The sequence below is a fragment of the Thunnus albacares genome, chromosome 1 (genome assembly GCF_914725855.1).
Source record: "Thunnus albacares chromosome 1, fThuAlb1.1, whole genome shotgun sequence".
Taxonomy (NCBI): domain Eukaryota; kingdom Metazoa; phylum Chordata; class Actinopteri; order Scombriformes; family Scombridae; genus Thunnus; species Thunnus albacares.
The window spans coordinates 31,965,027-31,979,066 of NC_058106.1; the positions used below are offsets into that span (position 1 = coordinate 31,965,027).

At 41.4% G+C, this 14,040-nt stretch overlaps 1 protein-coding gene across 2 annotated transcripts in view; it reads right to left on the reverse strand.

Moving 5' to 3' along the window:
- The window catches only part of kcna4 (potassium voltage-gated channel, shaker-related subfamily, member 4), a 53,624-nt gene extending 39,902 nt beyond the window's left edge, over positions 1–13,722 (reverse strand). Inside the window, exons 1-2 of one of the 2 annotated variants that reach the window (XM_044355237.1) lie at positions 9,601–13,722; positions 9,036–9,495 (exon numbers count right to left, since the gene is read on the reverse strand). In XM_044355237.1, the coding sequence (XP_044211172.1) occupies positions 11,024–13,126 (2,103 nt within the window). In that variant the 5' untranslated portion in view covers positions 13,127–13,722 and the 3' untranslated portion in view covers positions 9,036–9,495; positions 9,601–11,023. Of the gene's footprint in view, positions 1–9,035; positions 9,496–9,600 lie in introns of those variants that run through there. The other variant, XM_044355248.1, reaches the window with a different exon arrangement.
- Positions 13,723–14,040: the final 318 nt, after the last annotated feature.

Here is a 14,040-nt window from a genome sequence, read left to right on the forward strand (position 1 = left end):
AGCCTAAATACCTGACAATGACAAGTCTACCAAATTAAATAACACACACTGTAGGAGCGTTGTCTAATCTGGGGCCCCCATCAGCAGTAATCGGCAGGACATCATCATTTGTCTGTGCTTTCCCAAACTCTTACAAATCACTGTGGAATGATGTTTCATGATGTAAAAACACTGTGGTTAAGGTATTGTTGGGTTTAGGCACAAAACCCACTTAGGTTTAGAGAAAGATCATGGTTTGTCTTAAAATTACCGCTTTGTTAGAGAAACATGTTGCCCAAAAATACATTTTTGGGCAACTGACATTACGACATTTTGTCATTTTTCTTGGGAGGATCTCAATAATGTAAAACAACAGGACTGTTTCTGACTTTTACAAATCATACTGTACATCTTTAGAGGACTAAATGTTAACATTGTTACTAAAGATGGCTCGAAAGTGCATGCATTGCTATCGAGTTCACCCTCCAAAGATTTTACAGACACACACTGATGTGTGTTCCTTGATCCTCACAGCTGATCTGCATCTGCGGCCCTTCAAAAGTTTACAGGACCGCTCACCAGCTCATCTACACACAGAGCAACAGAGAGAACTTTTTTATCGTTGAGCAGATGCTCCGTTTAATCAAATCTCAAGCTTGTTCATAAAAAGCTGCAGCGCTGTGGGGTTTTAGGTAGCACTCTGGAAAATGAGGGGAAAAAAGCCTTAACTTGATATGACAAATCTTTGAAATGCTTACCTTTCCCAATGCCATAACAAATCTGTAATCCTCTGTTGGCCCAGATTGTGTGAGTGTGACAGCAAACTTAATCAACGTTTTGACCACACATAGCTCTGCATGCACTGCAGGTAAACTGGCAGAACAGTACTGTAAATATTGATTTTGTAATCTATATTTTATTTTATATATGCCATCATTTTGGCATCTATAAAACTAAATCAGCTTTTCTCTTTTAAACACATGCAATAACTACTGTTTTAATAACTGAAATCCAATACATCATATAAGCATTAATAAAGCCGCAGATTTCTCTGTGGGTGGAGAAACCCAACACCGAGGCATATGTGTAATTAGCAAGACAATCTACACGTCTAGAATGAAGTAACATAATAAAGCCTGGGATACTGTCAGATTAATGCAGCCAATTGGAAAGCGGGGATACAGTGAAGGCAAAGAATCAGGTTGCTATCCTTCAATAGAGGGACATTATGTAACCGCTACATGGAAACCACGAGCTGGTTTAAACTTACACTGACGCTGTAATCCCAGTGTGCTTTAATAAATGCTCTCCTCAGCCTCGGCTGTGAACACTGTGTTTACGTGGAAAACGGGAGGTGACAAACACTGTTTGTTAAGTGCATGATGGCCCCGGGCAATTAAGATGTTATCTTGGACCAGTTAATTGGTCAATGAAAGGGCAAGTTGTCCAATTGAGTGTTTGTTACACAGCCTATAAAGTATGCAGTTTGCAATGATAACCATTCAAATTTCACAGTAATTTTTAAAACAAGCTACATTGAGCTAATTAAGCTAATGTTAGCTCCATGAGTTGGTTGAAAACACACGGTCTCCAGCTGACTTTTAATGTTTTCAGCATTTTGAAACAAGAATTCTGTAAAAAGGGATCTTAAATATGCACTTGATGGCTCCCTACATGATAGTGTGCTAACAGACAGTCAGCACCCACCAGTCGAAGATCTATGGAGAAGACATGTAACTAAAGAAGATGCATTCTTCTTGTATTGCAGTAGAGCTAGTTAGTCCTATATGATAATGAAAAATATAAGATCAGACATATTTTGCTCTAACTTAACCCTGTTTGGCTGCTACATTTTCATACTTGGACAAGTAAGACAGAGATTTATGCAATCATTCACATTCAAACTGTATGTTTTGTTACTTTTAACGTTACTTAGAGAAAAGGTTTTTAGGATGAGGAGGACAAACTGATGGGTTTGGTAAATGTAACGCTCTCTCAGGTAAGAAGTTTGGATGGGGTTGTTGGAGTTAAACTTCTCTAAATCCAATGAAGAGCAGGACAGAGCTGCCAATGTTAACCTAAACGCTGATATAGTAGCAACGAAGACCAGCTCCCACATAGCTGGGATATACTGTATTACTGTATATTATTAGTAATTATTAACTGTACTAGTTGTGAACAAGGCTTTTTTTAAACATAAACTTTAACCTCACACACAACTTTTAATGACACTAAATTTATTTACTAATATGCTAACTTTTGGCCATCAAAGTCATGCTTAGTTAGCACTGTAGGTGGTAAGCTAGTTAGCCAGGCATGCTAATGATTGCTGCCTATGTTAGAGCAGATGAACACATCGCTTAATCAATTTCTTGTGATTTTGCTCATGTTTTTGATTTTGGAAAAGCTAAAAAAAAAACCCCAAAAAAACACTTTTCGCCAAACTTTTTAAATCCAAAGTCTGCCGTGCTTAGTTATGGTTGCTAAGCTATGATTGGACAATCTTTGTTCAGGGGGAGGACTTAAACAAACAGTCAATTGACGAAATCAGTGCCTGAAAAATGTTGGTCATGCCTGGTTATAAATCTGGATGTGTTAAGGAGGACTGGATAGAGGACTTATAGATGGCGCCTCATACATTCCTATGAAAGCTGCTCAGTGGCGCATGAAGCCAAAAAATTGGCAGAAGAGAAAATTAGAGAAGAAATTACCTGGATGTTGCTCATGCTTCCTGATTGACTGATCCGTCCACGGGATTGATAATCCATTAAGGAACTACTGTGTTATGTGTGTTTGCCCACTTTTGACAAATTATAAAAGTAATAATTTTATGTTTTATGTACTTATTTATCTAATATCAACTGTATAAACAACTTTTTACTGTTTTGGTCACTGGTGGCCATGTTGACTCTCTCTTGTCCAATCACAAGTCGTGTTATTGGGTAGTGAGTCATTGTCGGTTGCAAAACGGCATATTACCGATTTACAAACATGATTGGAGAGATCTATGCTGTGTCCTGAGAATTTAGAAATCTACTGAAACGTGGAAGCCACTTACAGAGAGTAAATAATGTGTCAAGATAGTTATCTGAAGTTTACTGATGGTGTTTATTCATGTGAGGCCTTGGTCTACAAATGTGAAGACAGTAAACATTTGCACATAGATGTTTGTTGTAAAAATCAACCAGAAACAAATAAGGACAGTTGTGATAAAAATATAAATAGTTAAGTTTTTCTGTGTAATTGATACTTCAATTTTTTTTGGTTTTTACCCAAGGCCTTGGGCTACAATATGAAGATAGTAATCATCTGCACATAGTTTGTTTTTTGTGGAAAATTCATAAAATGTTGAAAAACTCAAATTCTGTTTTACTTTTTCTTTTGACTTCTCATCTTCTAACTTTTTATTATGTCATGTGATATCACTGCAGCATATATATACTTGCATGTAACTTACAGTACTGAATTTATACAAATATTTATACATTAAGAGAGTCGAGGCACCAGTAATAGGAAAAAAAAGTCTACCCCAGAGGGCTAAATGGAAACTGATTAATCAATCCCGTACTCTTTGAACCATTTTTTTAATGATTTTACAAGAAGGTGGCTCAAGTTGCCTCATTTTTAAAAGGGACAACAATTATCGTAAATACTCGCATGATGACAACAGCTGGGATCGTCTGCTGTGTATGTTGGCAAAGCAGTTAGCTGACAGGCCTTTATCAGGCCTGATTAATGTATTGGCAAGACACATGAATGGAGAGACATTCCAGCCTCATGAAATTCCACTCTGCTTTTTGTTGTTTTCTTTTCATGTTGCTTTGGTTACTTCCAAGGAGAAGATTTTATCAGTGACGCATGATGGCTCATCTATGAATAATTACATAAAACAACACATTTAAGATTCTTTTCTCAAACATGTAAACATTATTATGTTGTTCCAGTCTATGTCAATTTGTTTGCTTAATGGTTTTTCCACAAAATTATTAAATTTATGGAAAATATGACCTGCTCGATCAGTGAAAGTACAATGAGACCTAGAAAAAACTTTCCTGGTCAAATGGGCCATTTGAATTTCCATAGTAGGAAAAGAACAGGTGTTATTAATATTATGAACGATTATTAACGGCAATCATTTCCTGAGCAGGAGCTTTAAACATTAAAGCTCCTACACAGCCTGGTGTGTTTGTGGCACATTTTACACCTTGATTATTCTATTAAGTATTGAAGTTATGCACATGATATCACTGAACACAGAAGTTGCTACTCTTCCTTTAGTGGCAAACACACAACAGTCAGCATCTCCTATTGTGCATTCACATGGAAAAAATATGGAAAACATTACAAAAATGGTAAAAAGCTGTTGTTCAATTGCCTGTAAAAACAGATTCAGTAAGAATTCTCATTAAGTTTATTTGGCCACTCGGTGGTGGCCGGAGGGGTAGTATCACATTAAAAAGGATGGATTATGCACATTTTCTGGTCTATATTTTTATTCCGGGGCTCTACTAGAATATCTTGACATGATTTACAGTTCAACAAACTTCTTATTTATCTTTTACTGGCCCTTTATGTAGCTCCTCAGTTCAGCCTCTGACTGAAACAGGCCATTTTAGCTCCTGTCTCTTTAAGGCCCACCTCCTGATGAGCCCACTCTGTTCTGATTGGTTAGCTCCCAAAAGCTGCCCTTTGGCAGACTTCCAGCGGCTCCGGAGGCTACGTAAATAAACAGCTTTTGACTTATAGGGAGAATTTTTACATATTTTCACCTCAAGTTTTGGACGTTTAACCATGTTTAACACAGACAATCTGACATCATAACAGTATAAAAATAACAGAAAATCACAAAAAAGCATGATATGTCCCCTTTAAAAGGTACACTGTGGAGATTTTGACAACTATGGAGTAATCTTTTGATGTAGGTCCCAGTTTTGGTTGTATCGTGCATTCACGCATTAACATGCAACTGATGCAAAACACATTCCTGCCAATGCTTTCACACAGTTCCACCGATCTACAGGTGGCGGTAATCTGGCAAGAAAAATATCAATACACCATCACAGCGCAAAGAAGGAGAAGACTGTGAGCTAGCAAACAATACAATTTTCAAACTTTTCAAACACATCTGTTAGACCTCAGCGAGACACACAAAGCTGAACACAAACATAACTAGTGATGGCAGTGCATACCCCCTGTATGAAGTCAGCACAGCTCCACCAACCTTCAACCTGGGCAGAAATCTAACCTACATATTAACTAAAAACACTTCTGTCTGTGTGCAGCTGCTTTAAAAACAGTAACAACCTGGCACTGAATTTCACTGGCAATGCTCACCTCGGGATAAAGAATACTTTTCATGACTTTTCATGACAGTGATGCATGTGTGCCTTTGTCCTACTATTGCACCTAATACCTACAGCATTACTTAAATTTGTTAAGATATCTCGTAGCATAATAGTTCAATAAAAAATTGCCTTAAATTTTTGGCAGGGGCATCGCCAATGAAATTGAAGGATTTATCTCATGACTTATTCAGTTACTACTTTATTAGGTACACCTCGGCTAGTGCAACAATGCCCTGCAATAAATCCTATCATCTGTGGATCAAGGGTGTCACATGTTGTACAGACTTTAAAGCCCTTTCAGGTAAACGTGTGATTTTGGTTATATAAATAACAATACCTAGAATTTACTTGCCTACCTTTGCAATTTTGTCCACTCCAGTTACATTACCTCTCAGTTTAACACAATATAATTCAACAGCACCAAAATTATCATAAAGTGGAATCACCTCCTCTAAAAACTCTACGGTAGGATTTATCGCAAGGTGGCTGTATTAGATTGAATTAGTTTTAGCTAGGTGTACCTAAGAAAATGACACTTATGAACTGGAATCTCTCAGTTCCTCTGAGGGTTGATTGTGAGTGTGAATGTGTACCTGTCTGTATTATCTCTTGCCCAGTTTATGCTGGGATCCACTCCAGCCCCCAGTGACCCTGAACAGGTAAGCAGATGTAGAAGATGGATGCACGTCTTGGCTGCAGGTAGGAATCACTTTCTGAACAGCTAAATGGGCCGTTTGTCAGCAGGGTCAGCCGTGACTTTGACCTATGGTTGTCAGCACAATTTGGCTTCTGTTATGCAGAGCAGGTTGTTTCAGTCTGGAAGAGTCAACTGTCCCATAAACTATGGACTGTGGGTTGCGGGGTATGATAAGCCCAATCGATAAAAAATGCAGGTGCCAATATGATGAACCACAGTGCAAAATCTGAGAAGTACTGTTACTTTAATTGATGCAGTTTGAAAGGATTTGGGACACTTCAGACAGCTTAAATCTCATGCTTTGTAGTAGTTCAGACTTTTGCAAGTTTATGGCCTTAATATGTGAAGGTGGTAAAATCTTTGGTCGCACTGTGACACACGTCCACTGACAACCGATTTGGAGATTTGGACCAATCAGATTACAACATGAAATGACACAGAAAACATGAATGTTTTGAATAAATTTTAGGGGGAAAACATTCTTCTTAAAGCGTTCTTAATATGTCCCAAAATAATGAAGGTGAGATGAAAAAGAAGTTTGCTGTATTTTGACGTGAGCTGAAGATGTGGGTCTGCTTTCATATAATTTTTTCTATTTACATCGTAGCGCTAAGATTCACCACACATTCAGCGCACAAGCTGACATACTTCAAATTGATGTTGCACTGTCTGACGCAGATTTTATCATAGGCATCTCGAAAAATGTGACATGCGATAAACGTACACGATCGTTGTTGTCGCACAGTCTAAAGTCATCTTAAGTGTTGTAAATATTGATTCCTGCTTTCTATTATCTTAGGGAATAATTTGTCTTTCATGATGCATCATGAGTTACCCCAGGATCAAAGCCAATGGCTTCCAAAACATGACAAACAGAAAGGCTGCGTAACTCTATTTTTTTTTAAATATTAACAAACACACCTTCACTAGCACATATACAGTACAAACTAATAAAAGTACTTCATAATAGGTTACCAACCTGAGGATCAGAGCTCCTCAAGGGGTCACAAGATAAATTTGAAGGGTCACAAGATGATTAGTGGTAAATAAGTGAGGAAAACATCTCCGCCACAGAAAGTCTGTTCATTTTTTCTGAGACATTTACTTTTTTATCAAACACTGAAGGGTTTTACCTCTTTAAGACTCTAATAATATTGATATGAAATCGTTTAAGGAACGGGAACATCACTATTTAATTGAATTGCTCATACCTGATATGTAAGCTGTGATGAGGGCTTGCATTGAGACATTGCTTCACTTTAAAGGGTCACAAACAAAAAAAGGTTGAGAACCACTGTCATATTAGTTTTTTGCTGAGTCCAGGAGAATAAAATTCAAGGATAATGGCTGGAGGTCAAAATACCACCAGGGAGCTCACGCTATGTTCTGTACAGTACAGATGTGACTCTGACCACTGAAAACCTGAATCACTGCAATTCACTATTGTTTGTACTGTGTGCTAGAATGGAGCATTGTAAACATTTATCAATGAACAGTCCATCCTCAGGAGTATAAGATTGTAGTATTGTCAATATCTCTTAGAGCTACGATTAATTATTGTTTATCAGTCGTTATCAAATCTGATTTTTGATCAATCAAACAATGATTAATCCCTATAATGTCACAAATATTGAAAAATGCACATCAGCAGCTCCCACAACCTAAAGTGAGTCTGACCAACAGGCACAAAACACAAAGATCTTCATTTCACAATTATACAAAACAGAAGAAGAGAAGCTGGAGATGCTGGAACTGTTTGATGTCTTTACTGGAAATGCTTCACACTATTAACTGATTAGCAAAATTGTTGATGCACTGCCTGTTGATCAACTCGCCTCATTTATACTCTGCTCTTGCTATTATTACATAACAGTTTGACATTATGTACCGCACACTCACTTTCTTTCCACCTCTCCTTTATGTCCTTTGACAGGCATGGAATACCTTTTGAGAAATAACCATAAATAACTCACTTTGTCACATGGCCCGGCCATATGGTCTAAATCTGCACTACAAAGACTCACCGTGCACGTGACAATAGGATGCTCTGAATAGTCAAAACCATTCAGCGCTGTTCTGTGGCTCAGGATGATACGGGTTGTTTTCACAGTCAGCTCAGCAGCTACAGGCCTAAGAATATGCCTAACCCGCACACTTTGCTTAAAAAATGTTTTGGATTGCGCCTCTTGCCATAAGCCACATTATGTAAGTGCTAAGTGTGAGGTATCAAGAGGAGCTGGCCCCATGCCAGGCTGGTGCTGTGCGTGCGTCGGGTTGTGGGTGCAGGTGTTGAAAATAGCGTGTATGAATAGTTCCCTTGAGGATATAAACACACAGAGCAATAAATTATTATACGCTGATGCAGAGATTATGTGCTGAGGAATGCTGAGAGGCACTGATAGAGTGAGTGACAGGGTGCGACATTTGGGTGCTTCAGATAGAGTTGTGATGCAGTCATAAGGCCTTAAGGTCATATTTGAAGGTACATAGTGTCTTTTGCTGCATTTTGTCAATACTCAGAACACTGTTAAGTACTGTCAAGGACATTTAACTTTGCTAAGAGCAACAGTTATAATGTTTTCTCAACTTTTTCTCCACACGTAATGCAGTTAAGGCCCAGAAACTTTTTGTACTTGTATTATTTATTTTGCATCTGTCTTTAAGACATCTAAAGACACATTTGAATAGAAATTTGGAACAAATACAGTTTTTCCACAAAAAAAGTTAAATCACCTAAAGATTCTTAAAAGTTCATCTTCTCCGCTTAACTACTGGACACAAGATGTCTCCTCTCTCCTCAGTGTGTGTGTGCACTGGACGCTTCAAGTTTCCACATCACACTAGTGTAAGTTGCATGCTGGCCCACAAAAGCTTTAAACTGAGATTAAAGGTGAGCACAGAGAAACTTTCCACCTTCAGCAGATGACTGAAAACAGCCTTTTAGTGTTTAACTCTGCACATACATCATTCTGCACAGTGAAGCTCAAACATCCAACTGAAGGAACAAGAAGCAAAACACATTTTTTGAGTGGAGGGGGACTTTAAGGTTTTGCTTGACCATTAAATATCTACAGAACAACATGAGTAGACTTAAGCAGCAAAATGGTGTAACTTTTCACATTTTAAATAATAAAAGTAAAAGTTTAGGCTGATAAGCATGTCGTGAAACAACATATTCTGACTTCTTCCTTATGGTACACCTGCTGTGGAAGGTGAGAATACTGTCAACAAGGTGAATGAACAGCAGAGACGAACAAAAACCCAGTGAACTAAAATCAACTATATTTTCATTATTATGCATTTCAGACAATCCATGGATGCAGGGGAAACTTTGTGGGACTCTGACATTATTTTCAGAGTTATATGCTTCTGTTGTCAGGTTTTAGCTTATGTACTCCATCTGTAAACTTTCCAGACACTCCATACATGAACCATCCTTAATGGTAAACCAGCAGCAGTCTGATCTGATGTCACCTAAGATGAGGTAATTGCGCCATTATTAATGAGCTTGTAATATCGTTGTATATTAGACCTGAGTTTGGTATCGAAGTGGTGCAGAAGAAACATGAACTTAATTACCATATTTTGACAGGAATGTCCGCCATTTTCGTCCAGCGTCCATCTAGAGTATTTTTACGCACTATTACGCGTGCGTAATAGCGCGTAATTTTTTGGTAGAGGGGACATCCAAGTGTTGAAAATAAATGATAAGATGGGAAATTATTAAATCAGCTGTATATCTGAAGATGGTGCGTCATGAGTGATGCATGTATCATCTTTGAGATAGACCCACATTTCCAAGAGTATTATTGGCTCATTCGCATAAAATGTTGAGGACAAAGATCAGTGTCAGAGGCAAACAGTAGGCTACATACCTTGGAAGACATCCACACCCCGGAGAAGCTCTGAGCTCGGAGATTATCATAGTCCTCTTGAGAAAAAAATATTTTTGTGCACGAAGTCCAGCGGACAGGAGAGGAAGTTGCTCGCAAACTCCCCCAAAAGGAGTTTCCACAAAAGTCATTTTTGCTATAGCTTTCCATCTGCGTCCGTGTAAAGGGATATTGTCATTTTGAGGTGACTTAAATGAAGCTGGGCAAAGTGTTGTCACTAAGGGTCCAAGCCTGTCCATACAAAACCTGGGGGGGGGGGGGGGGGGGGGGGGGCAAGTCATTTCTCCAGCCGTGTTTAACTCTGATGATTCCTGTGCTTAGCTTTCATGGTTGGTCAACACAAGTAATTCTAGCCCTGGTTTATGTGATTACTGCTAAATGCTGTGTCCTATCATTGAGCTTTTTGTTGATATTAAGAGTTGGAACAGTAACAAAATAAGACTTTTATCTGTCTTAGGTTTTTCCTTTCTTGGAGTCCATTTTTTTACTGGCAGCGTATGAAAGGGGTTATTAATATTCTTCGTTTTCTCTATTTGTTACTCATTCTTCAGCTAAGTGGTCAGAGGATGACAAGAATTATTGCCATTTGCATGGCCTACAGTTTCTGTCTCTGAAATAAAAAATTGCCAAACCCGCGCAAATTCTACATTAGTGCAAACAAATGTTAACTTTATTGCATAACAGCAAAACGATCATCCCTACCCTTTTTCTATTATTGACAGATGAAACTCATAAAGTGCGAATGCATAGCCTGTCTTATCTAGAATTTCGATTTTGTGTCAGATTTGGAAGCCCACACAGGTTATCAATAAAATACTCAACCCATTAGGCCAATATTGGTCATAATTGCTCCTAAGGGTTCAACAGTGTGGAGAGGATATGAGAGAAACTATTGTTCTGAGATTGTAACCAGCCATGGGAGAGAATGAAACATTTAACCTGCCAAATGGTGACCAGTGAGAGTGTGTGTATGCATGTGTATGGGAGCTCTGACGCGTGCGTAAAACTTGTTTTAGGGTGACCACCTGCTGTTGGGCATACAGTATCTTTATAGGGAGTATTCTTCTTTAGAAAAAAAAGAAAGAAAAAAAAAGAAACTCTACTTGTAATCACACGTCAGTCTGAATGGATTTTGAGTTAGTACTGTTTTTTCTGCTTATGTCTGTGCCGTTTCCTTTACTGGGGCTCTTGTCCAGCCCGCAAAGCGACTCCGTCACCCCTTCCTCCATCTCCATGTACTCCGCTTTATCACCCAGTGAGGAGCCCGAGGGCGAGCCTTTGAATTTCCTTAGAAAGTCTGGGAAATACGGGCAGCCCGGTGGCATGCTCTCCACCACCGGTGTCTGGTCTTCGTTATCCGTCTCCCTGTGGTAAAAGTAGTTGAAGTTGGACACTATGACCGGCACCGGGAGCGCGATGGTTAACACACCTGCAATCGCGCAGAGAGAGCCCACTATCTTCCCACCGACAGTGATGGGCTTCATGTCTCCGTAGCCCACCGTGGTCATGGTCACCACCGCCCACCAGAAAGCGTCCGGGATGCTCGTGAACTGAGAGGTGGGCTCGTCCGCCTCGGCGAAGTACACCGCGCTGGAGAAAAGGATAACACCTATGACCAGGAAGAAAATGAGGAGGGCCAGCTCCCTCATGCTGGCGCGCAGGGTATGACCCAGGATCTGCAGCCCCTTGGAGTGCCTGGACAGTTTGAAGATGCGAAACACCCTGACCAGGCGGATTATTCTCAGGATGGCAAAGCTCATCGCCTGCTGCCCGTTGCCTTGGTGCTGCGCCAGGTCCGTGCCGAGAGTTATGAAATAAGGCAAAATGGATACAATGTCTATTGAGTTCATAATGTTTTTAAAGAAAGCCGGTTTGCTCGGACTCGCAAAGAAGCGGACTATAATCTCAAAGGAGAACCAGATGATGCAAACCGTCTCCACGATGAAAAACGGGTCGTTGAAAGGGGTAAATCCGTGGTCAGGTTGACTGGAGTTGTGTCGTGGCTGTAGGTACTCTTTTTCATCCCTGAACTCCGGCAGCGTCTCCAGGCAGAAAATGACAATAGAAATGACTATAACCAAGACTGACACGACTGCTATCCCCCTGGCAGGACTGGAGCTCTCCGGATACTCAAAAAGCAGCCAAATTTGGCGCTTGAACTCGTCCTCAGGCAGAGGTTTTTCCTCCTCTTTGACAAAACCCTCATCCTCCCGAAACTTGAGTATCGCCTCCTCCCCGAGTTCATAAAACTTCACCTCCTCGGAGAAGATGTCAAACGGGACGTTGACTGGTCTTTTCAACCGCCCCCCTGACTGGTAATAGTAAAGAATGGCGTCAAAACTTGGTCGGTTCCGGTCGAAGAAGTATTCGTTCCTCAGCGGGTCGAAGTACCTGATACGCTTGTCGGGGTCTCCCAGGAGAGTGTCCGGGAACTGAGTGAGAGTCTTGAGCTGAGTTTCAAACTTCAGACCCGACACGTTGATGACAACTCTCTCGCAGCAGCCGCACTCGCTGTAAACATTTTCGTATCCGGACTGAGGGCGCCTGTCAGTGATCGAGACGGTCTCCTCCTCATCATCCATGTTACACAGAAAACTCGACCTTTTGCTTCCCCGGTCCCCCTCCTCCTCCTCCTCTTCCTCGGCTCCCTCGGCCTCTTCCTCCTCTATCATGATGTCCTCCTCGGATCCGAGCAGCGCCAGCTCCGAGTGGCGCAGGTCCCCGCCGAGAGTCGTCCGGCTGCGTCTCCACCGTCCGACGCCGCGCTGCTTTTTCCGCTCTCTGAGAACCCTCTGCTGCTGCTCGGGCTCCTGCTGGTGCTGTGGCGGCTGCGAGGAGGAGGCGGAGGTGGAGGAGGAGGAGGGGCGCGAGGCGGTACCGCCGCTGCTGATGTTGGCGTTCGAGGAGGAGGCGGCGCGAGACTGATGCTGGCGGTTGTTAAGGAGATGAGCGCTCGAGGAGGAGGTGGAGGTGGACCCCCCAACGCCGCCGCCGCCGCCGCCGCCACTGCCACCACCACCGCCGCCGCCGCCACCGCCGCCTCCTCCCTCCGCGCCGGACCCACCTTCGGCAGCGGCCGCTGCAGCCGCCGCTCTCGTATGGGCAACCTGGCGCTCCCTCTCGCGCTCCCTCTCCCGTGCGCGAGCTTGGGCATATCCGTAAGGCAGGTGACTATTGCACCCGCCGTCCGCACCCACCATGGCAAACTCCATTTTAAGTCAATGAGCGGTTCGGTCCGTGAGCGCTATAGTAACCGCCTCAGGGCGATGTGGATGCAGGCCAGAGGATAAAAGTTGCTGCTCAGCGCGCGCAGAGCGAGAAAATGAGGCATCAACCGGTTCGACCAATCAGTGCTGAATATGAGTCAGAATAACAAACACACCTCAATTAGGTCCATGTTGAGCGCAGTCCATGTGGTTACTTACATGATAGGAGATACTGATCAGCCTATCTTCCCGTTTAGACACAGGCCTCCAGTATTTTATGACATCATTACCATAACCAAAAAATGTAAGGGCCGGTGGCATAGCCTGTTACGCAGACGCTCTGTGTCCAACTTGCAGCGCCCCTTTATTTGTTCAGCATTATAAATCACCAAGTCAACAAGCGACACCAAAACAGTCTCTCCTTGGTTTCTCCGGTGCCCATCAGGTGGTTAATTTCTTCAGGACCAGGGCTTGCGCCCAAATGCGTCTTTTGATCCTCCATGGTCACTCCTGGTTGCCATTTTATGTGATGAGATAAAAAAAAAAAAAAAAAAAAAAACTGGATCCTTGCTGTTATATTATGGAGCTCCGGTGAATCTGAATGACTTTATTCCTTTGACGCTCTCTGGAGCTGCGAGAAAAAGAGAAGACAAGAGAAAACAGCAGTTGGGTTAATGGCAAAAAATAAAATAAAAAATGATGTATTCATGTCCGTTGTTTTGGCGACGCTTTAGTCCAGGATATTACGCATCTTTTGCAATGTGAGGCAGTAAAACTTAATTGGGATATTATTATTAGTATTGTTATTATTGAGTGGACGTTAATGTAGGATATTCGGAAATGAATGCATGGAAGACATTTATGTTTAGAACAGACATTACGCACGAAATTTTCAGCTCATTAAAATAGCCTCCCTTCAT